This window comes from Fistularia commersonii, chromosome 11 (genome assembly GCF_037954325.1).
Source record: "Fistularia commersonii isolate RoL2024-O1a breed Wild chromosome 11, RoL_Fcom_v1.0, whole genome shotgun sequence".
Classification (NCBI taxonomy): domain Eukaryota; kingdom Metazoa; phylum Chordata; class Actinopteri; order Syngnathiformes; family Fistulariidae; genus Fistularia; species Fistularia commersonii.
The window spans coordinates 18,876,667-18,890,670 of NC_141294.1; the positions used below are offsets into that span (position 1 = coordinate 18,876,667).

The 14,004-nt window shown below is 40.5% G+C and overlaps 1 protein-coding gene across 1 annotated transcript; it reads left to right on the plus strand.

Annotated features, from left to right (window-relative positions):
- The first annotated feature begins 8,275 nt into the window (after positions 1 to 8,275).
- Positions 8,276 to 13,269, plus strand: m6pr (mannose-6-phosphate receptor (cation dependent)). Its single transcript, XM_086155715.1, has 7 exons — positions 8,276 to 8,553; positions 10,171 to 10,343; positions 10,431 to 10,600; positions 10,755 to 10,864; positions 10,944 to 11,074; positions 11,176 to 11,302; positions 11,377 to 13,269. Exons 1-7 carry the CDS (start codon positions 8,548 to 8,550, stop codon positions 11,497 to 11,499), a joined length of 840 nt encoding a protein of 279 aa, XP_086011841.1. The 5' UTR covers positions 8,276 to 8,547; the 3' UTR covers positions 11,500 to 13,269.
- Positions 13,270 to 14,004: the final 735 nt, after the last annotated feature.

Genomic DNA, 14,004 nt, shown 5'->3' on the forward strand with positions numbered 1-14,004 from the left:
CGAGACGATCAGTTCTATTATCGGTTACCACTTTTTTTTTTTCCTCACCGTGACAGGAAGTCCGAGTCTTCAAAATAGGAGGTCCACGTCGTCCTCATTCAGGGACATTGGGTTTGTTTGTAATGTTTCAATATTAAGAATTAGCTTGTATTCATGGCATTTTGCGATTTTTAGTCCTCAAAAAGGGACTTCCCCAACCGTAGCAATCTTGGCGTTTCAATTCCTATGTTTTTTCCGACGAGCAAATGCCAGCAGGCTAGAAAAATTAACCTGCACATAGTTAAGCAGCATGATGTAGAGACTTCGGGTCTGAATATAAATTCTTTTGTAATTTGTGGATTTTTTTTTCAATTTCGTTTTTTAAATTCGCCTTGGGGAACGATACATGTTCTGCTCAAGCTACAGTGGATTATTTTTTTGGTTTGGAAAATGTTGTGAATATCCATCATCTTCATCTTCTTTGTCTTTATATATTGTTTCCTTAAATAATTGCTTGAGTCATTTTTGACAAATTGTTTTTTTTATGCCTAAATAAACTCATTATTCAACATATGGCTCTTTTTATGTGTTTTCTGAAGATTAAAAAAAATATATACTTTGGCGATTATTTTAGAAAGAATTAATATATATATATTTAACTTTTTTTGGAATTCATCCATTAATTCATAATTATTCTATTCACTTCAGCCCGATTACACCGGAGGAAGGATCCCCAAGCCTCCTTTTTTCCACAAACCTTTTTTTCTGGGTTGGGGTCAAAGGTCAGATTGGATAAAAGGCAGTCATTTTGAGAAAATGCTTTTGGTCAAGCATGATTTTGAGGATTTCATCAATTTGCTACTTTTTTTTTTTTTTTTTTTTTACTTAAAAACATGATTTGGGGGGAATTTCAATTATTCCTCTAAAATTTCTTATATTTCAAATAAATATATTTTTTTAAAAGTGTTTTTTTTCCTCATTATTCATTTTGTGAACTGACTGGTGACTTAATCTTATTTTTCACTCATGCAATGAGTAATAAATAAATGAATTTTTAAGCCATGAAAGATTTTTTTTTTTGGCTAAAATAAATTTTTTGGTCATTTGATTTTTCAAGCAATGTCAATTTTGAATTTTTTTTTTTAAATCTAGACTCCACCCACTGAATGCTGCTGACAGGCTGATAAGTGATTAAACCCCCGGGTTAAAAATCCACCGGATGATTCAATCATTGGATTTAAATGTGTGTTGTAAATCTAAACATAACTTTTATTTTTAAGGACCCCCCCCCCCCCCCCCCTCTCCCCCTTTGAAGGGCACAGGCTTTTTTTTTCTTTTTTTTTTTGTGTTTTGCAAAACATCTCAGGAATCCCTTGCAGAGGAGTGGCGCCCGGTTGATTCTGTTGAATTTACATTTAAAAAAGCAACCGATCAGTCTGGGGGGGGGAGAGGGGGGGTCTTGACATTTTCTGTTTTTTTTTTTATTTATTTTTAACAGTTTTGCTAGAAAAATGCAGCAGTGACCTGCAAAGGCCCCCCTACCTTCAACACATAGACTTGACTTTTAACACCCCTGTCAGAAAAATGAAGCCGATCTTTTTCCACGGCCCGAATGAAATCCACTTCGGTGGAAAATAAGAGATGAGAAATGAAGCTCACCTGAGTGTAATGTTCACGGGAGATCTGCCTCTTCTTCTTCTTCTTCTTCTACACCGGGCCCGGTCCAGGTTCAGCTCAGACGTTTGCGATTGCACAACAGGCAAGAATTCATTCCCTGCATTCGTCAAAGCATTGCCTCCTGGAATTTTCAAAATAAAAGTTTTCTTTTAAATCTAATTTAAAAAAAACAACAGCAAACAATTAAAACAAGCAGAGGCCTCCTCCTGGCACAAGTATTCCACCTCAGATGTTTACTCCTGGCTTTTCCTCGCTGCTCCACCTCGGCCTCTTCCCTCCTTCCTCAAATTCCCAAACAAGTCTGGACAGATTGACACTTATCTTCTCACTCCTCCTGCTTCTCCTGTTCTCTTTCACTCGCTCTCACCGAACAAGCAACGCTCATATATCAAACTGACCTCCTTCCCCTTCCGCCCCCCCCCACCACTGCCAGCATGGACGTCACCCCCCCTTTAGAAATAAAAAAAAAAAAAAGGGAGAAAGAAAACTCGCCTTACAGTCCTCCCTCGTTCTTCCTCCAAGAAAACCCAGGAAGTAGGTTTTCCTGGCCAAGGCAGCCGATTGGTTGATGCGGTGCAGCTGGGTGTGTCTGCTTATACACATACACATGCACGCTCGCACACACGCATGCATGCACACACGCACACACGCACACACCGGCCAGGTAAGACGATGATTCAGGAGAGAGGGGGTGGGAGGGACAGAGGGCTGGAGCAGAGTTCACTCTGCAAACATGCCACTGATAGAGCAGCTCCAGAAGAGCTGATCTTTTCTGGAGGAATCGGAAAAAATGAAAATAAAAAAAAAAAAATATATATATATATATATATATATATATATATATATTAGAACTATTATTTTACGTCTGTTTTTTTCACATTTATTATAGCAAACATAATTTCTTCCAGATTCCTCGGGGTCCTTTCAAAGGTCTCAGGTGAGAATGACCAAAGGAATGGTTGCATTGGGCGCCTCACGGTGATTGACGGGTGACGTGTCCAGGTTAAACCCCGCCTCCCGCCCAGGTGACAGCTGCCTCTCCGCCCCCCGTGACCCACTTTTAGTCAGGAATGAGGAAGTGAGGCCGCTGTTGTGCACACACATTTGCCTGGTCACAAACATATATACAGGACTGTCTCAGAAAATCTGTATATTGTGATAAAGTTCTTTATCTTCTGTAATGCAGTTACAAAAACAAAAATGTTATACATTCTTGATTCATTAAAAATCAACTGAAATATTGCAAGCCTTTTATTATTTTAGTATTGCTGTCTATGGCTTACATCTTAAGAAAACTCAAAAATCCGATCTCAAAATATTAGAATAGCATGAAAAAGTATTTTTTGTTTTTTTAATTGCATGACAGAAGATAAAGAACTTTATCACAATATTCTAATTTTCTGAGACAGTCCTGTGCATATATATATGCATATATACATATTTGTACACACACACACACACACACACACATATATATATATACTGTATGCAATATATGTGCATACTCACACATAGACTTATATATACTGTAAGCATGAATATATGTTATATATCTTCCGTATGTAAATATATACTGTATGTATGTAAATATATGTACACACATATATATAGTATGCATGTATATTTATGTTTACATTTGCATATATGTACAGTATGTATAAATATACTGTATGCATGTGTAAATATGGACGCACATATATATATTCACACACACGCATACCTATATAAATACTGTATTCATGTCTCACACTCATATATCTACTGTATATATATATATATATATATATATATATATATATACTCCATATACTATAAACTATGTGTGTATATATATGTATGTGTGTACACATACTTACACACACATATGTCTGTGTGTGTATAGATAGATAGATAGATAGATAGATAGATAGATAGATAGATAGATAGATAGATAGATAGATAGATAGATAGACGGGTATATAAAGATGCATATGTTTTATTTGCACAACTAATGCTGAGGATGGAACAAAACTGCTTTGCGTTATTGGCTCAATCGACTCCTCCAGTCCCGAGGTTGTCGGTTTGATTCCCAGCTTCTTCCTGGACCACCTTGTTTCTCATGGGTCAGAGCTTAATCTGCCATCCGGCATCCATCATTGTTATATCCATTATGTATATTAAAGCTATTGTCATATCACTGAGGTTAAAAGCGCTACATCTGAGTTGAGGTTGCCTTTTACTGGGCGCTAAGACGCATGCATGGATTAATTTGTCTTCAAAATTTGGGATCATTTTTGAAGTCTTTTTTTTTACCACAGTATCCCTGTTTTTTCCACTTCTTTTTCCAGGTTTTGGAAAAACAAGAAGGAAAGATAGAAATAAAGAAAGAAGGAAAGCAAAGCATCCCGACCCCCTGTGAGGTGAGGGGGAATTTTCCTTGTGACGTAAACTGGGTTACTAGAGGGGAAGAAAAAAAACAGGATTACACAACAGTCGGAGGAGACTGCCCAACATCAGCGGTCATGGTCGTGGCGAGCTGACTTTACTGCGCTGTGAAAAAAATGTGGCTGCTTGAAGGCACAAAATTAATACCAGACATACTTTATTTTAACCCTTTAGATAACTTGTTTACCAAAAAAAAAGTCATTTCCTTCTTCTCCTTTCGGCTTTTCCCTTCAGGGATCACAACAGCGAGTCAACTTTCTCCATTTAACCCTATTCCCTGGATCCCCTTTTCTCACGCCAACTAACTTCATATCTTCTCTCACTACGTCCAAAAATCTTCTCTTTGGTCTTCCCCTAGACCTCTTGCCTGGCAGCTCCAATTCCAGCATCTATCTGCAAATATATTCACTCTCCCTCCTCTGTGCATGACCCAACCATCTCAGTCTGGCAGCTCTGAACTTCTCTCCAAAACATCTAACATGTGCTGTTCCTCTGATAGACTCATTCCCAATCCTATCCATCCTGGTCACTCCCAAAGAGAACCTCAACATCTTCATCTCTGCGACCTCTAGCTCTTCCTCCTGTCTTTACGTCACTGTAACTGCTTCTAGTCCTTACAGCATTGCTGGTTGCATCACTGTCTTGTACACCTTTCCTTTCATTCTGGCCGATAGTCTTCTATCACATAGTACCCCAGACCCTTTTCTCCACCCATTCCAATCTGCTTGAACCCGTCTCTTCACCTCTTTTTCCCACAATGCTATGCTCTGGAGTCACCCCAAGTACCTGTAATACTCCATCTTCTTGATCTCCACTCCCTGTAGCCTCAACGTTCCACCCGAGTTCTTCTCATTCACACACATATTCTGTCTTGCTGCAACTAACTTTAAATCCTTTCCAGCGCATACCTCCGCCTCTAGATTTTCCTCCACCTGTTCCCTGTTCTAACTACAGATCACAGTGTCATCTGCAAACATCATGGTCCATGGAGATTCCTGTCTAACCTCATCTGTCAGCCTGTCCATCGCCACTGCAAACAAGAAAGGGCTCAGAGCTGATCCCTGGTGGAGTCCCACCTCCACCTTGAACTTCTCTTTTACCACTACAGGACACCGCAACACTGTCTCACAGCATACATGTCCTGCACCAGTCTAAAATACTTCTCTGCCACTCCAGATTTCCTCATACAATACCAGAGCTCCTCATTTGACACCCTGTCATATGCTTTTTCTAGGTCTACAAAAACACAATCCAGCTCCCTCTGGCCTTCTCTGTACTTTTCCATAGCATTGTCAAAGCAAATACTGCATCTGTAGTGCTCTTTCTAGGCATGAAGCCATATTGCTGTTCACAAATGCTGACTTCTGCTCTCAGTCTAGTTTCCACTACTCTTTCCCATAACTTCATTGCATGGCTCATCAACTTTAGCCCTCTATAGTTGCCGCAATTCTGCACATCCCCTTTATTCTTAAAAATGGGCACCATCACACTTTGTCTCCATTCTTTAGGCACCTTCTCACTCTCTCAGATCCAGTTGAATAATCTAGTCAGAAACTGCCACTGCTGCTCCTGGACACTTCCACACCTTCACCGATATATCATCAGGACCCACTGCCTTTCCACCCTTCATCTTCTTGAATGCCTTCCTCACTTCACTTTTACTGATCTCAGCTACTTTGTGGTCTACAATAGTCACATCTTCTACCCTTGCCTCTTTCATTTTCCCCATTCATCAGCTCTTCAAAGTACTCTTTCCATCTTCCCATCATTCTTCTAGTATCTGTCAACACATTTCCTTCTCTATCCTTAGTCACCCGGATCTGTTGTACTTCCTTTCCATCTTTATCTCTCTGTTTCACCAACCAGTATAGATCATTCTCTCCCTCCTAACTGTCCAATCGAGCATACAAATCATATTCCCTTTGCTTTGCCTTTACTACCTCCATCTTTACCTTACGTTGTGTCTCCCTGTACTTCAGTCTGTTCTCTTCAGTCCTCTCAGTATCCCACTTTCTTTGCTAACCGCTTTCTCTGTATATACAGTACTCCTGCACTTCCTCATTCCACCACCAAGTCTCCTTATCTACTTTCCTTCCAGATGACACACCAAGTACTCTCCTACCTGTCTGCCTGTGGTTGTCCAATCATCTGGAAGCTCTCCCTGACCACCAATACCCTTTCTAAACAACTTAATACCTGCTCCTAAGTTTCTAGCCTTACTACCTTTCTGCCTGGTCTCCTGGGCACACAGTATATCCACTTTCCATCTCTGCATCATGTCCACCAACTCTCTACCTTTTCCTGTTATAGTCCCAATATTCAAAGTCCCTACTCTCAGTCCCAGACTCTTGCCTTTCCTCTTCTCTCTCTGCTTCCGAACACGGTTTCCTCCTCTCCTTCTTCGACCTAAAGTAACCCAGTTTCCATTGATTCCCTGTAGGTCATTGGTACCAATGGCGGTCGTTGTTAACCCGGTCCTCGACCGATCTGCTATGATCTGGTTATTAGGTTTGATTCCCACGTTTGGTTTTGGCAAAGTTTTTACGCCGGATGCCCTTCCTGACGCAACCCTCTGCATTTATCCGGGTTTGGGACTGCCCCCCCGAGGCTGCATTTCTTTGCATTTCCTTATTTGGCAAAAAAAAATTATGATTATTATTATTACAGACGCAACATTGCTTTTATTGCTAAACGGGCCTTGCAGCGTCATGGTGGTTAGGAACTGGCCCCCACAGCCCGTCACTGGTTCTGCCCTGGTGTCTTCCCTGCCTAATGAATGAATGAATGAATGAATGAATGATTATTAATGTTTTACTTTTAATTCCTTTTTCTAAAACACTCATAAAATATGTGATTCATCATGTTTTGAAATGTGACACAGAATGTACAGAATGTGATGAGTAATGGTTTGAGTTACCAAAAAACTCAAAATACCAAATAACTCAAATAAATTACACTAATGATTTTATTTTATAAATGTTAATAATACATTTTACTTGAGGTGCCCTATCAAATAATCAGTGACAACCTAGAGACATATAGAAAGGCACCTTCAAATAAAATTATTATTATTATCATTACTATAATTATCATTATATAATTTACACAAAATATAGATCAAAGAAACAATTAATATAAAACAATAAAAGTGACAATGCAGTTAAAAAACATGCATACACTTATACATATGCACATACACACATATGTATACAATATATACAATAAATGTATGTAAAATAAATCATGACATTTTGTGGATTTTAAGTGTGATTTCTTTTAAAATTATATTATTTTGACTTTTACCCTGATTTTTGATTATATGTACTTTTTTGGGGGGGTGCAGAGTTTTCGTTATGTCATCAAATGCCCATGCCATTGACACCATGGAATTATTATCCTTCTTTTCCTAAATTTGTGTTTACCCAGCTCATTTAGTAGACTCCAAATGAAGAGCCAAACAGCCTTTACTCGTGACAAGAATACAAAAGAAAACAAACGCTTACAAGCAAACACTAAAGTCGATGCTTCGCCCTTTCGATGTTCCGGTTTTGTGTAGTTTTATTGTCTTAAAGCTATTTGGGTTGATAAAAAAATAACTTATATGTATAAGAATAACCACTATCCTTGAAGTTAGTATAGTTTTCACAACAAAAGGTGTCTTCATATGAGGACAAAGGGTTTATGGTAATGTCGGACTTAATCATATTGATTGATGCCACCTTCCAAGCAGACTTCCTCGTGAAGTTGCATGTTGTTGAAGGCATCAGGACATCATTTCTGTTAATGAGCAGAAGTCAAGTTTACGGGCAGTGGCAGTTGCAGCAACGGGCAGATGCATCAGGATGCCAAACTTTTGGCTGCAGACCAAAAGGATTGCAAAGACATTAATGATTTATTTTGGGATTTGACTTCATCTGCAAATGAAGCAACCTTGGGGGGTCGAAGCAGTTCTTAAAGATCAGGAGGGAGATCTTGTTTTATGCACTTTTTTTTTTTACATTTTTTGAGCATTTCTTTTAAACTTGATCAGCAAATGGATGATAATTTGAGGATGGTATTTCTATTTGTAATTTTAAATAAATTACCTTTAGAAAAGAGGAATTTCTAACAGGCACTGGTGGACAGGGACCTCGTCAGACAGTCACGTGATCGTGTGTTTAGTTTCACTTCCGCATTCAGCAACCGTCTGTATCTCGTTAGCATCTGGGATGACACTAGATGAATGTCGAAGAAAGACGCGAGTTTAACTCCAGAAAGGGGGTTAAAATAACCGTGCCGCTAACCATATTTGTGTAAAGATCGTCGACGGCACAAATAAGTTGTATTTTTGTGGAAAATTAAGAGCAAAATTAGCAATAAGTCAACCCGGAAGCGGCGTTTTTAGCGTGAAGAAGCCCACCGCATCAGCTACATGTTGGAGCGACTTCAACTGTAACTAACTTTTCTCACGGATTTACGGCCGAAGACATGCAGGTAGACTCGGAATTTTAGCCCGAATCTGCTCCAGAAGTCCTTTTTTGTGGGGTTGTTTTTAAACCAGTATTGCTGTTGGGAGAAAAACGTGGGACTTTTCTTTTAACGGGAACGACAATTGAGATTGTAAACCCACAACGACGCAGTTACGGGGAAGGCTATGGGACGAAAATCCCATTCACTTACTCCATAGAGATTTTTATAGTGAGTCAAAAATCTGTAACTGTCACGCACAGATTTCCCATGAAGCTACGGGATTGTTAAAGGGCGTTTAATGCGTTTAGCGACACAAATAAGTCCTTACAATGTGGTCTTTACTTTAACAAAACGGGGTTTATTCACGGTGTAGCGGAGACGGACTACAATACCCACAATCCTCTTGGCGTAACAGCTATTGGAGGATTTGTCTGTTAGCCCGCAAGCGTCATCTAACTGGCTTTCTTTTTTCGCTAGTACAGATTTGCAAGTGGTAGGCGAAACTAAATTTGTCCGTGTAACGTTTATGTGCCCTGGGCATTCAGTAATGCCTCCGTGTTACGATGAGAGGGAGTTTTTCCACGAAATCAGAATGAGGAAAAGGGGGAAGTAATAAAGCAATGTAGTCGTTTTTTTATTTTTTATTATTTGGCCATTTCTGGCTTCGCTATTTTTATGTTTTCACCCTAATGTTTGCAGCCTTTTCCTTTAATTTTGCAACGTGTTTTTTTTAGTTTCAGAGTATCCGCCTGTTAAGTAATCTCATATATATTTTTTTATGTCTATCGAGAAAGTAAATCAAGACATTTCCCATAAAGAGCCAAGGGGGGGTGCGCGCCACTATTCCAGACATTACGTCACCCGTTGAACCACTGTTAATCTATATGTTTATTTATATCATTGGCATTTGAATTTTCATTTTAGATTTATTCACACAAATATTGAAACATATATCATTTGCTAATGATATGACTTAGGATTGTTATTTTATTTAAAGAAGCACAAGGTATAATTGTTTGGTTTTTTTTGTTTGTTTGTTTTTTGTTTTTTTTTATAAAATTGCTCGGTATCCTTTCATAAATTAAAACCCCTAACATTTAGAGCCCGTTACTTTAATCAATGTGTTCATGTATTTCCTCATTATTTTAGCTCTAGAATAAGGTTCCACCTGATAGTCTTTTATTTCACTTTTTTTATGTCGATGGAGAAAGTGAATGGAGAAATTTCTCATCAGAACCAAAAGCTTTTGGAACAAAGGAATTTCTCCTGTGGCGATCAGTAAAGTTTATCTTATCTCCAGCTGGAGGAAATGAGTGTGCGGCACTATTACAGATATTACGGTACATGTCCACTTGCAGTTTTTATTATTTGCGACTAAATTTCTCTCTGTCAATTTGAGATTTTTGTTAGATTTATTAAATTAATTATTGAAACATACATCCTTCACTAACAATATGCCTTTGGATTGTTATTTTATTCTTTGAAGAAACACAAGATGTATATTTTTGGGGAGGGGGCGCAAGTCTGAAGGTGTTTTGAAAGTCCTATTTGAACACTTAAATTACTTTCCATGTCTATGCTAAAACACAGAAGCGAGGCCATGTTTGCTCATTTTTACCACTGCTTTGTCGTCACGAGCAGCTGGTATCCTGCCCCGGCACGGGCCTCCTCCTGGTCTGTACCCTGGTGGCTCAGCTGGTCGCATGTGGTCCAGGGGCGCTCGCAGTGAACGTCACCAGTCGCTGCAAACTCTTCTCTGAGTCCAGCTCCGAGCGGCAAGTCCTCAGTAAACTGGAGCCTCTCGCCAATATCAAGTAACTGTGTCGTACGCCAGCAATTCCCTCTTGATGAATTAAAATAATATCCCAGCTTGTAACTCTTTGCTGTTTCTGTTCTGCTAGCTTCACAGCAGAGATCAAGACTGGAGAGGAGAGCTACACTTACATGTTCAAGCTGTGTGGGGATGCGGGCGGCATCCCCGGGGCCGGGGTCATCCAGGTGGACACCAAGAATACTGACCGAAAAGTCACCGTGATCGGATTATACAACACAACGCAGGCAATCGGAGGAAGTAGGTGTCCTTCAACAACAAGTGAAGTGAAACAATCGAGTTCTGATGGATTTAAACTCCAAAACAAACAAACAAACAAACAAACACGTGACTACGATTCTGACTTTTCAAATTTAGTCCAAAGAGGTCACAGAATGTCCGCTCGGTCCGGCAGGTGACTGGGTGATGCTGATCTACCGAAACGGGGACAGGTACGACAACCACTGCTCGCAAGAGATGAGGAAGGCCATGGTCATGGTGTTCTGTAACAGGGATGCGAAAGTGGTAAGATGGGAAAGGCGGTTTTGACTTGAGAGGGTGTAGGCATCCATTTCGTTGGAGGTCTCAAGGTACTTCCTGGCAGGGCAAGCTGAAAGTGCAGCTGGAAGACCGGGCCAGGAGCCGCGACTGCTTCTACCTGCTGGAGCTGGATTCCAGCGCCATCTGCCCGCCCCTGGAGTCCCAGCTTAGCACTGGTTCCATCCTGCTAATCATGTGAGTGGAGGCGAGACGCTCGTTGGCATCGTGGGGCATGAGGATCGTCGATCTCTGCAGGACCCCCCCCATGTTTAAGTCACTGGCTCCTTCTCTTTCAGTGGCCTTTGCCTTCTCGCTGTCTACCTCATCGGGGGCTTCCTCTACCAGCGACTAGTTGTGGGCGCCAAGGGCATGGAGCAGTTTCCCAATTACGCCTTTTGGGTGGAGTTCGGAAACCTGGCTGCGGTGAGTCAGGCCCCGATGTGTGGTCGCAACACGACTCTGTTTTACCTAACAATTTCATCATCATTTCACCTCAGGACGGCTGCGATTTTGTCTGCCGGTCGCGGAACCGCAACGGACCCTTGACACACCAGCCACTCGCCACGGAGCCCCCGGAGGAAGAGCCGGAGGAGAGGGACGACCACCTGCTGCCCATGTGACCTCAGCCATCTCGGCAATGGCACCATCACTTTCACTGTGATGCAGTTCGCTATAGCGGGCTTTAACCTGCTTCTATATACACTTGGATGAAAAGTAATTGGGCTTAAAGCGGAAAGCTAAAAAAAACAAAACAAAAAAAAAAAGGCACGAGGAACAATGTGTTTCGGTTTTCTATTGAATCGCTCTTGAGATGTTATTGGTACAAGCCATTGAGGAGCCATAAACTAAACATCACATAAAACCGGCACCTCAAAACGATTAAATAAAAACTGAACATTGTTGCGGGGGGTGGGGGAGGGAAGCGTCAGCACTTTTCTCCTCATATCGGGCAAACACCGGCTTACGTCAGACATCCGGTCACCAGACCGGTTCCTACGGCGATGCCACAAGGCAACGGCTAACCCCCGAGGTGGTCCTTGCCTCATCTGCTGACTGTGCGCACACACATACACACTCACGCACACATATACAGAACGTACACTTCACACCTCATGTTTGATGCCAAACAAAAGTGTGACTTGTGATTTCAGAGGTCAAAGTTACCTGCGAAGAATTTGGACCCCGGAAGGGGAAAGTTTAGAAAATCAAGTTTTCACCCGATTTAAAGGTGATATGTTTGCAGTTTGCATCACACCCCCTTTTTTTCCCTGTTGTTTTGTTTTGCTTTCTGCTATGCTAACGTCTTAAGCTCCAAGCAGAGGTACTGGCGAGTGCTGTTATTGCAGTCCAATAGATTATTGAGTAATGGCAGTATATTTGAAGTACTCCTGCTGTGCTTACAGATGTGTTACACCGCCGTTTCACGCAGCTGATGGATCATAACCGAGGCTTCTACATCCGTTTAAAACTTCCCCGTGGTCAAATTTATTTGTATTTTTTCTTTCTCACAAATGGCAACGGAAATGTCAAGCTGAACCCTTTACATTTAAATTAACCTCAGATTATGTGGTGTGTCGCAGCTGAAATCTGGGGGAAAAAAAACCTGGAGTATTTCACGTTGGGTCTGTCTGATTTAAATTTATAAATATATATGTATAAATACTTTGCGTGTGAGATCTACTTTTTGGTCATTTTCGGAAGTGGTAATGATATTTGCACTTTGCAGAAAACTATTTCACGACAGGGAGACAGCCTCAGCTCATCCTGTGTTTTTCCGTTACCGCTGCGCTAATGTCCATAAACTACCAAAAGGAGCGGGAATGTCAGCGGCTCAGACTGAATCCAAAGCACAAATGCGCATCGGGTCATTTTGTCTTTTGATTACAGAAGTCACTTCAGGTTCGCTTACTGAGCCGCGTTAGTGCTAATGAAGAAAGAAATCAGCCCTGCTATGTCTGACCAAAATCTTCATCACAGAGCAACTAAAGCACCTTAGGTTGTTTTGTTTTTTTCTGCACCTCATTGGAATATTCTGGCTCTGCTGGGATCGAAAGTTGGGTTTCAGAATTCATCACGTCAAAAATGACATCAGTGGTCTAATCCAGCTTTCAAGAACCCGGCAGTGAACCAGTGAAGAAGTTTTGCGTCTTTTTTTTTAATAACTTTATTTTGCTGTATGTTACTGCTCCCAGTTTGGTTTAGGGAGTGCTACCATTCTCGTCTCACAGTCCGAGCGACATGGGATTCTAAACTTTTACTTTGTCTTTGTGATTACATTTCGATTTAAAAAAATGTATTTACGATGGCGATGTGGACGGCTGATTTGGTCTCTGTCACTGGGAAAACTCAATGAATGTAAGGATGTTTGAATAAATCGAACGTTGTGTTTGCTTGTTATGGCTTTACCTGTCTTAAAGGTGTTCTATTTTGGTACACGGGTTTGTCGCCAGCACCACTTTTTGGCAAGAAACAGTACTGCCATAAGACCTTTATTTACATTCCGTAACTATGTCTAAGGGCTAAGATACAGAGGGAACACTAAAAAACTATTGAAATATAATCCTAATTATTTAAGAAACAGCTTGTTACACGTGTTCTTTGGCAGTGTGTCAATTTATAGCTCCACAAGCAAGACGCTGAGCCCCTAACTGCTCCCCTGGCAGCTCATGGTTCATCCATGATGGTTTGTTGCAGAGAACATATTTCCTCCCGAGGGATTAATTAAGGATAAATTATATCAAGCTTTGGTCTAGAAAAACAGTGAGCGATTGCTGATAACACAGGTAAGTTTTTAAAACCTAAGTTTAAAAGGGAAATGAGTGAATTTAATCGTTGCTGCCTGACTGTATAGATATCACCCCACCATAATTTTCTGCTTATTTGCATTCACTAAATTAACCTACATTTTCATGTACCAGTGATTTTGCACAAGATTTATCGAAGTGAACAAAGAGCTCAGTATCACTAGAAGTAATAAAATCAATTAATGTGTTTTTCTGTTTTGAAATTGTTTTTTTGACCCTAACAGTTTTATCATCTTAAAAATGTCCACGTCTACCAGCGTAGTTGACATTAGCTGTTGGAGGTTAATGAGTAAATAGCATTTTTGGCTGTTTGGTTTTTAA